A 16912-nucleotide genomic window follows, 5' to 3' on the forward strand; every position below is an offset into this window, starting at 1 on the left:
CCGGATGGGAGCCGAAACGTCTTGATGCTGAAAACAGTGTCCAGACGACTACGACTGAAACCTTTTCTACGATGGAACACTCCTGGACGAATGAGGGACTACACCGCCTTTTACATGATGGACAATTTTACATTTCGGAATGTGTTTAACCCTATAGATTTCAGTTTCATTATTTGGCCTTGAACTGAAACATTCCTCTGAAGGAAGCCATCAGAAAAGCAGCTAGAAGCAAAATTTGTTTATTATTATTGACCTGTACTAATTACCTTCTATTGTCTATTTGCTCCTGATCAGGACGACGCAGGCTGGATGGACACCAACTCAAACTGGAGAAATGGAAAGATAGATGGATGAAGGATAGATGATGGAAGATGTGAAAACATGGAAAAGAAAGAGAGGAGAGATGATTAGATGTTTGATGAAGGGGATGTTTTAAATCTAGAATGAGACATAAAGTAGGAGATGAATTAATGATGATGGTGTTATGGTGACAGAAACGTGTCTAAACTATTAAAGACTATGTTTACTGAGGCCTTGTATCTGTTGACACGATGTGTGACCAGCAGCACAGACAGAAGAGTTGTGTTGTGGAATGTTGTGTGTAAGCTTGCTTAAGTTTACTTTAATTTGTAGTCACAGAACTTGAACATGAGTCAGCTTTAATTCTACTGGGCCTCTGTTGTTGATTGAATCATCAGCTACATGTGGAAAATGCACGCAGACACCATCAGTATCAACACACTGTGGTGGTGACTCCAGAGTGTCAGTGTTGATGAACCCCTGCTCTCACAACACACACAGCACGGTTTCTGTGTGTGCCACAATCCAAGCTAAAGATCCACCTACAAGCTCTGGCAGCTTTCAACTTCACTTCACAGACTTCTTCTGTGAATGCAGCTTGTTCAGTGGTCATTTTGTGAAGTCAGTGTGGAACTTTAGAGTGGACACTGTAACAGGTGGTCATATATAGGGAGGGTGGGTATCTTGTCTTTGTTCAAGAAAGCTCTGTGGCATCAGATGTGAATGTCCTCCTTGATTTCATCTTGATGTAGGTGAGGAAAATGACTGAATGAGAGAGGGAGGTGCAGCATGCTCAGGGAGCACTCCAGGTCGACTGGTAGAAGGAGTGGATGATGAGAAGCCCCTCTTCAGACCAGGACACACACTGCTAACTCAACAGGGACCAACAGATGGGAAAGAACTCTCTCTCCACTTTCAATTTTAGGAAAAGAATGTAGTCGAAACAGGTAGTTTAGCATTTTGCAGCCCTGATTCAGGGTTATTACACAGAAGCCAAGTGTTTCCAGGTAATAAGTCACAGCATTAAACATATCATTTGTACAGTATTACCTTGAAACAAGAGGGAATGTTTGGAACATAAGGGAGGATGAATTTCAGCATTATAATATGGTAATTATCAATTTTGACTTTTGAAGGTATTACGGTAAACATCAACCTATATTACGTCATTATTATTAGGTTATTACCCCATTAATGTCACCATATTACCATTTTTTTATCAAAATATTGCACTGATAAAACCATTTAATTGTTAGCAGGTTAGCATATTGTTACCAAAATATTACTATAATTAGTTAGTTATAATTAGTAGTTTGTGCTGGTTTATTATTATTATTTTTAGGGTTCAAACTGCAAAGCTGTAGAACCCTTTTGAGTTTGTGCCGGTTTATTATTATTGTTTGTCTTATGCCGCAGCTCAAATTGCCGTGAGCTTGAATGAACTAGGAACATGAAACTTGGCCCAATAAGTGGAAATGATGTGCGTTTGCTTCAGTAGAAATATGAGCCCAATAGGCCACATGGAGGCACTATAATTGAGGCCCAAAATTTTTTAGAAGGCCACGCCCCTCACACTGTAAGTCCGTGTGACACAAGTCCAGCTCAATGTGCTCTACAAAAAAGCCTCTTGGACCATTAAAGTCCGTCATGATGGATTTTTTGCTAATTTGCATAATGTGAAAAACAGTAGAATTAATAGAACTTTTTGAATTTTGACTCTATCGACACCTAATGTTTGCTACAGCATCGCAGGACGGAAATACACATTTCTATTTTAAATTAGTCAGATCGGTCGAAAAACATGGCCGATATCAACCAAAATATCTTCGCAAAGGGAGGGGCTTAGCACGAAATTGGCCACAACCCATTAACGATTTGTCCAATCATCATAAATCTTGGGAGATAGCTTAAGTCTGTGTTTGGGAGTAGGTGTGCCAAAGCATTTTGAGCTCGACCCATAGGGGGCGCCACAAATGCCTAAAAACTGTACCTCAAAACCAGGTGGACAGAATTTCACCAAATTTGGCATGCATTCTCTAGTGGTAAGTATTAACCAAAATAAAAAGTGCCATAGTGATTGGTGCAAGTGGGCGTGGCCTATCACATATTTGCTCATAACTCAAGATGACTGAGCAATCCAGGTTAACGGTTAAGGTTCCCGAGAGTTCGCTCAAATCCCATGAGGAGGGGGGACTTCGAGTGCACTATAATTGAAACGCTGCAGGCTTTGTGATGACGAACAAATGTGTGACTGATCTCACTCCTTTCAAACAGAATTAAGCAAACTAAAGTGACTTTGCTCGTTGCTGCCTGTGGCTTTAATTTTGGCAGATGCTTCCTTCTGCTGATAGATAAAAGGTTTGAACCAGCCCATTGCCACCTGCGGCTATATTTATTATTTGTCTTATGCCGCAGCTCAAATTGCCATGAGTTAGAATGATCTTTTTTTAAAGTTTTATACTGATGGGTGTGAGTGGGCGTGCCCATTGGCAAATATGTGATTGCCATTCCAACAATCTGGAAGAATCTTGTTTAGCCTGGCAAGACAGTCTTAAAACATATAGGATTAGCCCTCCGTAATGCCAGAGCAGCTTACTACTCATCATTAACAGAGGAAAATAAGAACAACACCTCTTTTCTGCACTGTAGCCAGACTTCAAACACAGGAACCTTAGAAACAACCGTAAAACCTGATATATATATGTAGTTATTTAGTTTACTGCTTTGCTCCTGTCGACCTTCTTCAACTAACTTCAAACATTTCTTCATCTAAGCCATCAACCTGTCTGTTAGATCTCTCTCTCTCTCTCTCTCTCTCTCTCTCTCTCTCTCTCTCTCTCTCGTTTCTGCCTCTTAAAGGAAGTTGCTCATGGTGGGATTTGTTGGTTCTCTGTAAATAATATTAAAAAGAGTACGGTCTAGACCTGCTCTATAGGAGGAAAAGTGCAATGAGATAACTTCTGTTATGAATTTGCGCTATATAAATAAAATGTAATGGCTGCTTAAATAAGTTTTACCCTTAGTTGGCACTTTACTGGATATCATCAATCTGTCTTTTTAACAGGCTATGTACCACAGTCTTTTAAAATAGCTGTAATTAAACCTCTTCTTAAAAAGCCTGCTCTTGATCCAGGGGTTTTAGCCAACTATAGACCTATGTCAGTTGTGTGACTTTCTAAGTAACAACAGTTTTGAGGATTTTCAGTCAGGATTTAGAGTACATCACAGCACAGAGACAGCACTGGTGAAAATTACAAATGACCTTTTAATTGCATCAGACAATGGACTTGTCTCTGTACTTGTCTTGTTAGATGTTAGTGCTGCGCTCAACACCATTGACCATCACATCCTATTACAGAGACTGGAACATTCAATTGGCATTAAGCTGGCACTAAGCTGGTATAAATCCTAGAAACACAAAACATGGCCCAATAACTGGAAATGATGTGCATGTGCGTCCACAGAAATAGGAGCCCAATTGGCCACATGGTGGCGCTGTAATTAAGGCCCAACAACGCAATTTTGAACAGGCCACGCCCCTCACACCATAAGTTCGAATGACTAGAAATTTCTCTCACAAGTCCTCACATCTTTTCCTTCCTAACTATAAGAGTGCTACCAAATTTTCAGTGTATAATCAATGGACGAGGCTTATCAAAAGTTGCATAAAGCCTCTTGATATCTTATTTAGTTTTCAAGATATTGACCAAGCAACTTCAAAAGGGGCGTGGCTCAGCACAAGAATAGACCAAAGTCAACAACCGTTGGGCCAAAACTTACAGGATATGTCCACATAAGTGCCTGAAACATGCCCTGAAAGTTTCACTCAAATTGACAGCTAGGGGGTGCTACAAGGGCAGAAAATGGGCGTGGCATAACACAAATGAGACTATGATTCAGAATATTTTTTTTTTCCATTCTATTGGTGGAAATGCAGAGAGGGAGATTTCACTGCTTTTTTCATGTCTAGGCCACATTTGACCAGGTCCAAAAGCTTTAAACTTATAACGGTCTGTGTTGACTTGAACCCCGGAATTGCCGCTTGCAGCTATATTATTACTAAATAGTTTGCCTCGTTTCTACCTTTAAATGTGTTTCCCCATTATTACCCTTTGTTTTTGGCCCCTTATTACCCTGTTACATAAATTGCAGTCTAATATTACCCAAATATACCCATCGTTAATACCAAGCAATTACCTGGTTATTACTTTGGTAATTACATGGCATTACTTACCTCTTTATTATGAAACTATTACCCACTATTACCATGTTATTACCAAGCTTTAATGTAACTTGCTACTGAGTTTTCCATCTCCACCCTCACTCCAGCTCTCTCAGTCCTACCAGACAGCATGGAGCTACTTCTTTTATTCCATTAATTACTTTTCCATTGGATACCATGCATGGCACAGGGAGTGTGTGCGCGTGTGTGTGTGTGTGTGATGTGAGCAGGCTGAGGCTGGAAAGATGACTAAATCACTGCACTCCAGTCATAAAAGACAAGAATGCTAAACTCCACACAAACACCTTGTGTGTGTGCTATGAAGGAGAGCAGTGATATGATGATCATGTTTTGAGAGCTTCAGATATTGTTACTAAATACTGTTGGACTCACGTTGTTATTCAATGTGGCACAAAATGAAGCGCACACTCATCTTTATACACACAGAAGGCCTGAGGATGTCATCAGAGCATTTCTACAGTCTTGTCTTTTAGACAGTGTTTCCATCATGTGTCTGAACTACTCTGGTCATTAGTGACTAATGTGAGCATGAAAGAACTAAGTGAATTCAGAGCTGAATTACTGGCTGTCTCATGTGGAAAAGCCTGGACAGTGACTCACTGACATATCAGTGTCTATTACGACCAGCCGTTGGGCTTAAACACAAAATATACAGCAGTTAATGAAGAAGAAACACAGTGATGCGTGGGTAAAGCAGGTGATGGATGAAAGGTGTACCTTCTCCTGTGGAGGGGGGCCTTGGCTCTCATTGCTTGTCCTGACAGGCTCTTCAATGAGCTGAAAGAAGGGACACATGGACTGTTAGTGGAAAGAAAGGGAGGGATAGACTGAAAGAGTTGAACAAAAGAATGGAAGTGAGGTGAATTTTATCTTTTAAAGCCAATGTCAGTGACAATAAGTGCTTAACAAGTGTTCATGTAGGCATGGAGGTGACAGGATGTAGTGTGAACCTGAAATTCATTACAATAACCAGGAAAATGTTGATGAACACCTGCTGGTCTAGGGCAGTCACGAAGTGTAGAATTCCCATGTTATTATAGCATGTTTCTAACGATACGTTTTTGTTTGTAGAAGAATGAGACAATCCTGGCAAACATCGGTGCAGTCTATAGGTTGTGTTTCGCCTTTTCATTTGACCGATGCCAAGACTGAAAAGCGCTTCTTGTTTTTAAGTGTTGTATGCTGATTTGAAGTGTTATATCGGTGTTGACGTTTGGTATGTCACTGCTATGTGAGACACAGAAACAGCAGCCACTCGTATTCCACTTACAGCTGACATTCTTTACCACTGCTAGCTTTTTTAAAACTGGTAACTCACGTCATGACGTTATGACCCTACAGCTGAACGCTATACCTTTCTGGTAGCTAAGCTAGTGGGGCTAGCTGTAGTCACATATTATCCCTGTGTGGCTAGCATAGCAAGTATAGCCTTGGACAAAGTTTGACAATTAATCCTGGCTCTCTGCCAATGGACACAGTGCCAAAATGTCTTTTCTTAAATGTAGGAAGTGGTCTATGTGAGTGGAACAGCAGTCATATGTCGTGCATTAGGCATACCGTTACCACAGCAGCAGCATATGTCAGTAAGAATTAGTACAGTACATGGAACATGGGTGACTTACTGTTTGGGTGTGCTATACACCAGTAGAACAACAGCAACATACCATACATATTCTATATTTTATTTACTTCACATTGTGCTGAAAGGATTCCTGCAGCTGCGGCTTCTGATGTTTTGGACTTTGGGTCTGATGCTTTAAATAAGCTAATTAACATCAGACGGTGTAGTCCCTCATTCGTCCAGGAGGTCAGTTTCAGGTTAAACTAGGCAGAGGTATCAACAGATACTCAGGTAGACTCCTTCCTGAGGGCAGGGCTTATGTAACACAGAGTAGCTTAGATTTCTGAGTTCCCGGTCCATTTTTCACAATTGAGAATGACTTCCGGATGGGAGCCGAAACGTCTTGATTCTGAAAACAGTGTCCAGATGACTACGACTGAAACCTTTTCTACGCTAATTAACATCAACCTAACTTCAACCAGCTACTCACGCATCTTTGGTTCACCCTAACCCTAACCGTTTGCCTCTGTCGTTTCCTGACTGGAGAAAAGTTTGTCATTTTCCCTCAGAAACTGGAATGTTCTGCTTTAATGAATGTATTTATTTCTTATGATGCATCTGTAACAGCTGCAGGAACCACTGGTGAGTGTCCTCTTTGTCTGTCAGGTATTGTTTTCACAGTATTTAGTGCTTATTTCTTTCCATGAAACTGTTTGTCCGCAGTCATTGAGATTTCTGTAGAATACCAGTTCAAGTTTCCTTTCCCACTGAAACTTTAAATAGACTAATCTGACCTTTCTCTTTAGACGCAGAGACTTTTGTAGGGAAACGTATAAATCCAGCAGAATGTGAAATCAACCAGACTTATAATATCGCCTCCTTCAAATGCATATGCATAAGAGAGAGAGGCGTGTTTCAGTGATGACACACACGCTGAGTACAGCTCAGCTGGCTGATGGCAAACAGATGGCTGGTGCTCTGGTCTGATAAATAACAGACACAAAGGTGTTTAGTGCAGAAGATAACCCAGTGACTTCTCCTGTTCGGTCCTGTGTGTATCAGGAAGAGCAGAAACCGCTACTACTAATGGAAACTACTGCTTACACAACACAAACACACTGAATGGCTATTCCTACCAAAATAAAAGTTTAATAGAAGTATCACGTAAGGTATGTTATTATTATGATGATGAATGTGATAGTGTGTTTCCACATACTGTGCGAAGCTGAAAAAACAGAGGAATCGTGAGAGCTCCGCTTTGTTAGAAAGACCATATTAAAACGCAGTGGGGCGCTCTGGGGTTACTCTCACCCTCTGTCTGTCTGGGACAAGATGGTCCTTTGATGGCTCTTTGAAGACTAAGCAGTCCTACGAGGTGTCATGAGGACAAGGTGCTTTACAATCCTAACTCTACCTGCGCTGTGTGATGTCATTATCTGCAGCGGCGTTGTTGCAGCCCGGCTCCCAGCTGTGACGACGGAACGGAGACAAGGAACGGATGGAGGCTCGCAGGATGGAAGAGGAGACGGGATTTTCTGGAAGATGGTCTTTTTTCTCTTCTTCTTCTCCTCCTCCTTCTGTCTCTCCTCCTCCTGGGATTTATAACACAAATACAAAACTGTCAGCCACTGTGACTCTTACAAAACAACATGACCTTCTTCATTACCATATGCAACAAAGGCCCTAACCCCACATCACCTTCTCTGTTCAGATCAACTGAATGGGGAAGAATGGATTTTGAGATGTGTGCACTGAAAGACACTAAATGGGATTTCTTTATAGATACAGCTTACATGAAACATGTATTCTAAATGAGCAGCTTCTGAGAAGCTAACAGCTTCAGATGGATCATCTGCTGTTGTCTGCTGGATGTTTTCTTGTTATTATAGACTTTATTCATGTGCCCAAGACGTATGCATAGTTAAATAAATACATACACATACATAGTAAAACGAAAGCGGAAAAAGTATATGTGCATGTAAAATAAAGGAGATGCAAAGTACATATGACGGTGCAACACATGAATCAAAGTCCAGAGTACTACAAATCACAAATTACAAACAATTTAAAAAAAACTACAGAAATCATTGTTACTATGCTACAAATGTTACAAGCATAGAAATATAAAGTACGAATGGAAAAGAAAAAATGACTTCATGCCGTGTATTACAGGTGCATCACGCTGTCAGTAGGAGATAGAAATAAAACTGTAAGAGCTCATTTAATTGAAGCTGTGGAGGTGTACAGCTGACTGGTTCAGGTTTTTACACATTCTAACTGAAATCCCAAGATTTGTTAAAAGTACTACATCTGGAAATGATGTTTACACTAATGAACATTTTTCTGTTTACAGTAAGCTGGCTCCTCTTGAGGCAAGGAAAGCTCAGAATACAGGATCCTTTCACAGGCAAAAAGAGACGTGGAAAATGTGGAGAAAATGCAGACGAGCTGATGATTACGCTAATCTGTATTTTTATGCTTTGATATTTAGGTTGAATAAAAATTCACTTCCTGGATTTCTGCTTCTGTTAGGAAACCTAAAAGAACAAACTGAGTGCTTTACCTCTGTCTTCTGTTTCTGACTTCCAGAACAGTCTGGAGCTCAGAGGGGCCACAGCGTCAGCTGTGCCCCCTGACAAAGCCCCCTCACTGGGACTGAGGGCTCCCTGTATCATCGCATCATCTGTGGAGGAACAGGAGGCACGAACTCCTCTGTTCAGATCTTCAGGCTAGAGAGGAAAAGAAGACTATTGTTGTTAAAAAAAACTCCATTTCTCTCACTGAAACATTCAGCAGGAAACATCATGAAGTCACTGGGAAACACACTCTCATGCTCATTGCCAACTACTCAAAATACTTACTACAATTTTAGTCCAGGTGTAAATATTATAAAAAGCCTTCACTTTTCAGCATTTTTCTGAGCTATCTACCTCTGTAAGGACTTTTGGTTTTCATAGGACTCAGGTACTTCAGAAGAACACTTACACACACACACACACACACACACACACACACACACACACACACACACACACTCCCACCACTAAAATCCCTCCTGTTGTCCAAATCCCATCATTTGTTTCAAAAGTATTGGAGTATTGGAGTCAGATTTGAATGTGATTTCAAAGGATCCTGTAAGACAAGGTTCTGGGGGGAAAAGCAGCCAATTTTAGCTCAGCCACATGTATTCTCTGAAGTTGCAGGATTATGAGCAAACGGAGTGGAAAAGGCGTCTTCCAGAACAAGTGACTCACACTGAGCTGCACTGATCACACTCAGGGTTCTACAGAGAAACCCAAAACCTTTAAACCCTGCCTTTAAAGCCATGTACGAATCTTTCAGAAACTTCACCGCACTGTGCAGATGCTCTCATGAATGTAAAAATGCTCACTATTATTACAACTACTGATCCTTGATCTAGCAGAGGACTATATGGTCTTTGTCTACACTCTTTAGTGCCACATATCGTCCTTGTAATTAAGAGTTTATGACCCAGCGTCCACACCGCTGTGTTTCTCTGGTTCCTGCCAAGCTGCAACGGGGAAAGTGTTTCCCATTCTGTTGCGTAACACTCGTCTCACCAGAGCTTTTCCATCCTGGTTAATTTTAGAAAAGTGCAAAGGCTGAAAGCTGCAGCAGCTCTGTTATTTCTGACCCTGACATGAACAAAGAAAAACCCATCTGACACCAGTGTTTATGTACCGTACCACTAGAGATTATGAGCTGATGGAAATCTGAATGGGAGTTCTTAACCAGGAGCAAACACATGGACGTGTGTGTGTGTGTGTGTGTGTGTGTGTGTGTGTGTGTGTTTTAGGGGTTTTCGTACCTTTTGAAAGACAGTGTCATCCACTTCAGCACTGACTTTGTCTCTGTGCAGCAAACACACCGACACACACTCCTCTCTGTCTGGATGGACGTCTGGAAAGAAAGAGAGGAGGGGGGGAAGTGGGGAGAGGAGACAGAAACACCTGGGTTAGTGCATGAAGATATCACATCTCGTTTTCCAATAGCATATGTGGTGCCATGTCTGAGCAAGTGGCATATTGCAGTGCTGGTTGCAATCCACTGAGACAGGAAGTTGACCTCATATCACCCAAACCACAGAGAAGCAGACAGAGCGTATGTGAGACAGTCAGCAGGATGCTGAACATGCTGTCATAGTTACTAAACATTACTCAAAACCAAAGAAGTGTCCAAAATGTGCATTTACAACAATACAAGGTTGTTAATGTGTCTTTCTAGGTCTGACCATGAGCTTAAATGACATAGCTCATGGTTTAATGATAAATGGTGCCTGAATTTGACTTTCTAACCTTTTAGTAATTGCACACATCAGCTTTTAATTGCACCGATAATAAATACACTTACAACCCAACAATACTTACTGTAGGTGTCTGCATCCCATGGAGATCATTCTAACAGACTTTACAGAGACATTCAGGGTGTGCTCGGCTGCTCTACAGACGGCAGCGTGGTGAGCTGGAATGACCCCACATACTGAGACAGGGTATCGCTTAACAAACTGGTGTGTATGTGTTTCAGAAGAAGTAAGTTGTCCAAACACCAGTTTGACAGTTGTGGGTCTTACCTGTACAAGCTGTTACTGTGTTGGATTCAGGGCAGGGCTGGACAGGGTAGAAAACATCCCCCTCCCTCTGGATCTAAGAGACAGAAGGAAGGATCATTTTTTTATGAACAGAGCTGCTACATCAAAATTAAGGTCATTTAATAGTTTGGAGCACTTTATATGTTTTCAAAGGGTTCTTGTGGTACGAGCCCAAACAGCCATCCTCTGGTTCTCCGCAGAACTGTGAGTGTTCTCAGTGCAACATCGTTATTAAAATATGATGTCGTCACACCCACTGGCTCCACATGTGACTGCCACCCACACAAGCAGTGTGCCCTGTGTGTGTGTGTCTCACATGTTTGAGCTATAGTGTGAGCATATCAACGTGTACCAGAGGGACTGTTGACCACACACCGACACACACCGATACACACCGATACACACTCACAGGTCACAAGCAAATGATTGTTCCACCCCTGCAACCGGACACAGCCAGTTCAGTGTAATGTCAGAGAGACGTAGGAGGGGTTCTCCACGAGACTTCTGTATTATACACACACACACACACACACACACACACACACAAACTGGACACTTGTTCTGTAGTTTTATCCAAGTCAGACAGCCACACACAAACAAACCATATCTGAAACAATATTCTGCAGTAGCAGCTGAAGTGAAATCAAGTCCTCAACATTTCCCTTGGCATCACCCTCAACCCCCTCACCCTCTGACTCCTGCAATTGCGAGAAACAAAGTGGCATCCTTAGTTAGATGAGAGTTGAGCTCTACCACCCAGTACAGATTTCTCAGCTGTGCACTTACTGCAGCATCGAGGGCCAGTTTGATCTAATTACAGATATATTGGTATCTACATGAGGTTGTTTACAGTTTCACAGTTTCATAGTTTGCTAATCACAGAGTAAAAATGTATTTAATGTTCATAAATCAGGCATGCACATACAACAGACTACTTCATTTCATGTTTACAGTTCAATAAATAGTGTATAGTTCAATATAGTTTATCATAGTTCTGATCTTTTTAAGGCAGCATTTTTACATATTTGTCTCACCTTTATCTCACCTTTAAAGGACTAGTGTGTAACATTCAGGAGGAGCTGTCGGCAGAAATGGAATATAATATTTAGAAGTATGTTTTCATTAGTGTATGATCACCTGAAAATAAGAATTGTTGTGTTTTCGTTACCTTAGAATAAGCCCTTTATATCTACAGAGGTGAGCGGGTCCCCTTCCATGGAGGCCGCCATGTTGCACTGCCATGTCGATACAGGAGCCCAGAACGGACAAACCAAACACTGACTCTAGATAGGGCTGTTCACGTTTTTTGCGAGTTTCGTGGCCACCGTAGTTTCTCCTACACTCTTGGAAGGGGAGGGTGAGGCGAGCGGTATTCAAATGGTTGCAAACTGCAATGTCACCACTAGATGTTACTAAATCCTACACACTGGACCTTTAATAAAATTTTATGGATTTATTTATAGTTTTTATTGTTCCTTATTTAATTTCACTGAATGTTCTGTTACATTTGAGTTGAGCTTTATTTATTCAGGAGGTCTCACTGAAATCCAGATCTCATACAGTAGATATACAGAATCTAAATGTAAACTGCAGGCATTGTTGGGTCAATGGCATACAAGATGGTTTCATCAGCATAAAAAGGGACACTGTGATGTTCAGTTGGAAAATAAATATTTATGTATAGAGTAAATAGCAGGGGGCCTATTATTGATCCTTGTGGGACACGTTTATCAACCATCTGTGGATTTGATTTGGGCTAATCTACAAAGAGTGCAGCACAATGTTGCTGTTTATAAATTGAGTTAACAATGTCATTGACAACTACTGTATTGTGAGCAGGTCTAAATCCTTACTGCTGTGGCTGAAGGACATTATTCTAGTAGTTGAGTTGATCAGTGATTGATCACGAAAGCTTAGATATGGGTCAGTGTTTCTGACAAGTTTATTTTTCAACTGTAAAATGTTGCACTCAAAAAATGTATTATACATAACTTGTAATTTACTGAAAATGTTTCTTTATGTCAAAAAATGTCAGCAAATATATGGTTGTCAGATTTTTCAAAATCTCTAATAGCAATATTGTTATATGCCTCAAAAATCCAGTATTTGTTGGACTCTACCATAACACTTTGCAAATAGCAGACAGGCAAGATGCTGTAAATATCTATGTGATCTGATGTTATACAGACCCAGAAGATGTATTAAAAAAAAAAAAAAAAAAAAAAGGATGGCTATCCACACCATTCTTGTTGGTAGTTTCCTTTCTATTGTTGGCTTCTAACCAATCCAAAACAAGAGAAGGATTACGAGATTACGAGTCAAGCCAAAGTCTACTTAAAGTGCAGATACAGATTACAGATTATTAGAAAAAATTGACTGAAATATATATATATATATATATATATGTTGGATTAAAAACCGGACACATTTGTAGCAAAGGATTTTAAAGTCACCCCACTGGTCTGTTGTGTAACTTCTGTAGGCTGAGCCATCACAGTGACCTAATATTTAGTTGTATGATTGTTAATCACTGAAGCCAATGACTCCTTTGTCCACTCGTCCACTTGGCTCAATGGATCTGTTGTCCTGGCTCCATGTTGCCTGTTCTGTCTATTATCAACATCCTGCAGAAAAGAGAGATCTGCACAAAAGAGCGACTATCCAACACGGAGGAGACAACAGGCAGCATTATCTACACTGAACGACATGCAAAAAAAATCCTATTACGATTATTTTGACAGATATTGCGATTGCAATATGAGACATGATTTTAGTGGGAATGGTAATTTTTGCATTTAATTTTCACTGTAAAAAATATAAAAATGATGTGATTTTTGCTGGGGTCTGTACCAAACAAACATGTTCCCTTAAAGGTCCAGTGTGCAGGATTTAGTGGCATCTAGTGGCTGAATTGCAGTTTGCAACCATTTGAATACCGCTCGCCTCACCCTCCCCTTCCAAGAGTGTAGGAGAAACTGCGGTGGCCACGAAACTCTATCTAGAGTCAGTGTTTGGTTTGTCCGTTCTGGGCTCCTGTAGAAACATGGCAGTGCAACATGGCGGCCTCCGTGGAAGGGGACCCGCTCCCTCTGTAACGAAAACACAACATTTATAATGGTATGCTGTGACACATTTTACATTTAGGATGATGCACTTGGCCATATTGCGTTTTCGATAATATTTCGATTAACAGCCCTCTGCCCTAATCTACACCCGAGCTGCACATGTTGGATGTCTGTGTGAAGACTTGGTGAACTCTCCTTTTAATCTTTCATATGCTCATTACTGGAAATGTTTCTCACCCTGCTCTTTCATAAATCTCCTGAAAAAACGAAAAGAACAGAACTGTCTTTACTTTATTTAAAGATTTTCAATTGGTTTAAGTGGCTTGTTTTGCAATGTTCCATGTTATGTTTGACTGTTGTGGTTGAAAACATGATGGACCTTGAAAACCCTGAGGAAGAAATCAACTTGACCTACAGACTACAGAGACAGACCTGACACATTTATAAAAACAAAACTGGTTTTTGGTTTTTGCTGAATAGAGCCATCTTTATTCAGATTTGCACCAAATGTAATTTGGCAAAAATTGTGAATATGTTGCCAGTGCAAACCAAATGTATTGATATTTGGATATTATTTTGGTGAGCTAGAAATTCTTTGCAAAATTACACTATAAAATGACAGCTACAGTCATACGGGTTGTCCTGAATACAAACCGCAAATAAATAAATAATCATTGATACGAAGACTCCACAGCCTCTCTTGACACCAAGCTGGTCACACTGCAGATACCCTGAGATTGCTTTTCTTTAAAAACTGGAGGTTGTGTATATAATGGGAGGAGGCTCAGATGAAAGTAAAGTTGGTCTGAAGTGTCTATGATGAAAAATGAGAAAGTTATTGACAAAAAACAGGTCATAATAGGTCACTGAAAAAGGAGATTGTGCATACAGTGAGAGGAGGTCGAGATTGTCCATTTAAAAAATGAAATAGTTATTGACAAAAATTGGAAAAGCTCCGTTGGCCCATTAAACAGTTTCCTGTGTTCACAGTGCCAGGCTTCATATCGGATCACGAGGTAAAAATAACACCTGTGGAACATCAGCCAGCTTTATTTAGCCTGAAAAGTCCTGCAGCTTTGGCTGCCAGCACTTCCTGTTCACACTGTCACCCTGGAAACAGACTACAATCACCAGGATTACTTTTGATACTGAAGAAACAGTCTGAATCTGAAGATTATGAGACAAGAGCTGATGAAGTTTAAGGAGCGCCTTTTTAATACGATTTCTATGTGGGTTTATGGAAATCTATCCTTGATGGACATCGGAGGTCCTGGAGGTCACTGTAAAGAGCGAATTAGGCTGATTGTGGCAAGGTGTGTATGATGTCTGTGTGTTCAGATCTGACTGAGTTAGGACTCTGAGAAGAAGAGGTGTTATATATGTGGGAAACTGTGTCAATGGCGATGATGGGGAGGCGAATACAACTGTTCGGAGCTCATTATCTGTGAATATCTGAATAATGTATTCACCCCTACTACGCATCTGACCCAGCTCAAATACGCAGGGTGTTTCCTGGCTGATACCGAGTGGATCTTTGATCTGTGAGGTACACAGAGCTCATGTCTGGACCTGGAGCTGTACAGTAATCTTTTAGGCTGGGAGCCTCAAAGCCTCAGTACAGGCACAGCAGGACAGAACTAAAGACATGTACATGAGGACAGTGTTGATTTGGAGAGGAGAGACAGGGACACACCCGAGGCATCATATCAGCTGTCTCACTGACTCAGTCATTACAGACATGCGAGTGTGTGTAAGAAAGGTCCACATGGAGCTTTGAAAATGCAAAAACAGCTAACACTGGCCAGGACAAGTCAGTGTGATGGAGACATGAGACAGACAGCTTTAAGTGTGTGAGACGTTTTCCCAATCAAAAGACTTATATGGAGACCTGATTCAGAACTGCAACTTTGTCTTTTAGCCACATCTGCATGTCTGAACCAACTTCAAGTACTCAGTTCCTGTATTTCCCAGGATGCTCTTCAGCACTCCTAAGAAAACGTGCCTGGACTGGTGTTCAGCTGTGAGTTTGATTCGGGGTGAACAGGGCGGACTGTATGCACACAATGAACAAGAGAAGGTGTCCCAACAAGTACTGAGGCTGCATTCCATGTTAGCATCTGTGTTTTTCACAATGGATTTCTCCCTCCATGATTGCTACATTTTGTACAAAAAGTCTAGAATTACGACCCCGTTCTGTGATTCTGAGGAACTGACATCAAATGATGTTAATTATGTTTAGCTAGCTTGGACCCTTAAATGGAAGGTACATTTTTACCCGTATTAAAGGATAAGTCTGGTGATATTCTATATTTTTCTCCTCATCAGCAAACCCCATGCACGGACTCAAACCAGCAGTGAACGTTTCTGCTAACAGGTGTTGTGTGCGAATCACAGCCTGATGGCTCTCCTTCCTCTGAGCCACAGAGCTCCACTGTGGTTATTAAAACACATCACTGCTGCACTGGCTGACATGTTCCTTCATCACCATGAACACACACACTGGAGTTTATTCTGACTCAGCCCCACACACACACCGTCCTGCTGCCCCAAACACTCACTACAGCACCACATGTGGATTCATCCGCCGCTGGAAATAGTCCCCAACAGATGCACAGGTTCCTCCTGTTGGTTTGATAAAAACTACAGCGAGCAGCTGTTGGAGGAGACGACTGAGGCTTTTTAAACATCAAACTATATATCTGTGAGGTGTTTTTAAAGATCTTTAGTAGGAAGCAATGGGCATGGAGCTGAGCGCAACAGAAGTCAGAAAGTGTTGAGAGACGGACTAACACACTGTTGGTTTGGGTCTGCACATGAGATTAGTGACAGTTGGCAAAACATAGAATATCACGAGCCTGATCCGTGAAGATGTTTTGAAGAATGGCTTTGCATTTGGGCACAGGGTGAGGCGGCTGTGGCTTAGTGGTAGAGCGGGTCGTCCACCAACCGGAAGGTCGGCGGTCCGATCCCGGCTTCCCCCAGCCCACATGTCGAAGTGTCTTTGGGCAGACAACTCAAATTGCTCCCGAGGACTGTGCGTTTGGTGTGTGAGTGTGTGTGACTGATCAGTTAGTTTCTTTGTACTAAATGGGGTGAATGTGACGTGTAGCGTGAAGCGCTCTGAGTAGTCGCGA

At 41.3% G+C, this 16912-nt stretch overlaps 1 protein-coding gene across 4 annotated transcripts in view; it reads right to left on the reverse strand.

Moving 5' to 3' along the window:
• The window catches only part of LOC122874251 (A-kinase anchor protein 13-like), a 153654-nt gene that overhangs the window by 43702 nt on the left and 93040 nt on the right, over positions 1-16912 (reverse strand). For 3 of the 4 annotated variants that reach the window (XM_044191850.1, XM_044191851.1, XM_044191849.1), the window contains exons 12-17: positions 10696-10768; positions 9934-10025; positions 8668-8833; positions 7519-7696; positions 5261-5320; positions 267-326 (exon numbers count right to left, since the gene is read on the reverse strand). In XM_044191850.1, the coding sequence (XP_044047785.1) occupies positions 267-326; positions 5261-5320; positions 7519-7696; positions 8668-8833; positions 9934-10025; positions 10696-10768 (629 nt within the window). The remainder of the gene's footprint in view (positions 1-266; positions 327-5260; positions 5321-7518; positions 7697-8667; positions 8834-9933; positions 10026-10695; positions 10769-16912) is intronic. The other variant, XM_044191852.1, reaches the window with a different exon arrangement.

Source organism: Siniperca chuatsi, linkage group LG4 (genome assembly GCF_020085105.1).
Source record: "Siniperca chuatsi isolate FFG_IHB_CAS linkage group LG4, ASM2008510v1, whole genome shotgun sequence".
NCBI classification, from domain to species: domain Eukaryota; kingdom Metazoa; phylum Chordata; class Actinopteri; order Centrarchiformes; family Sinipercidae; genus Siniperca; species Siniperca chuatsi.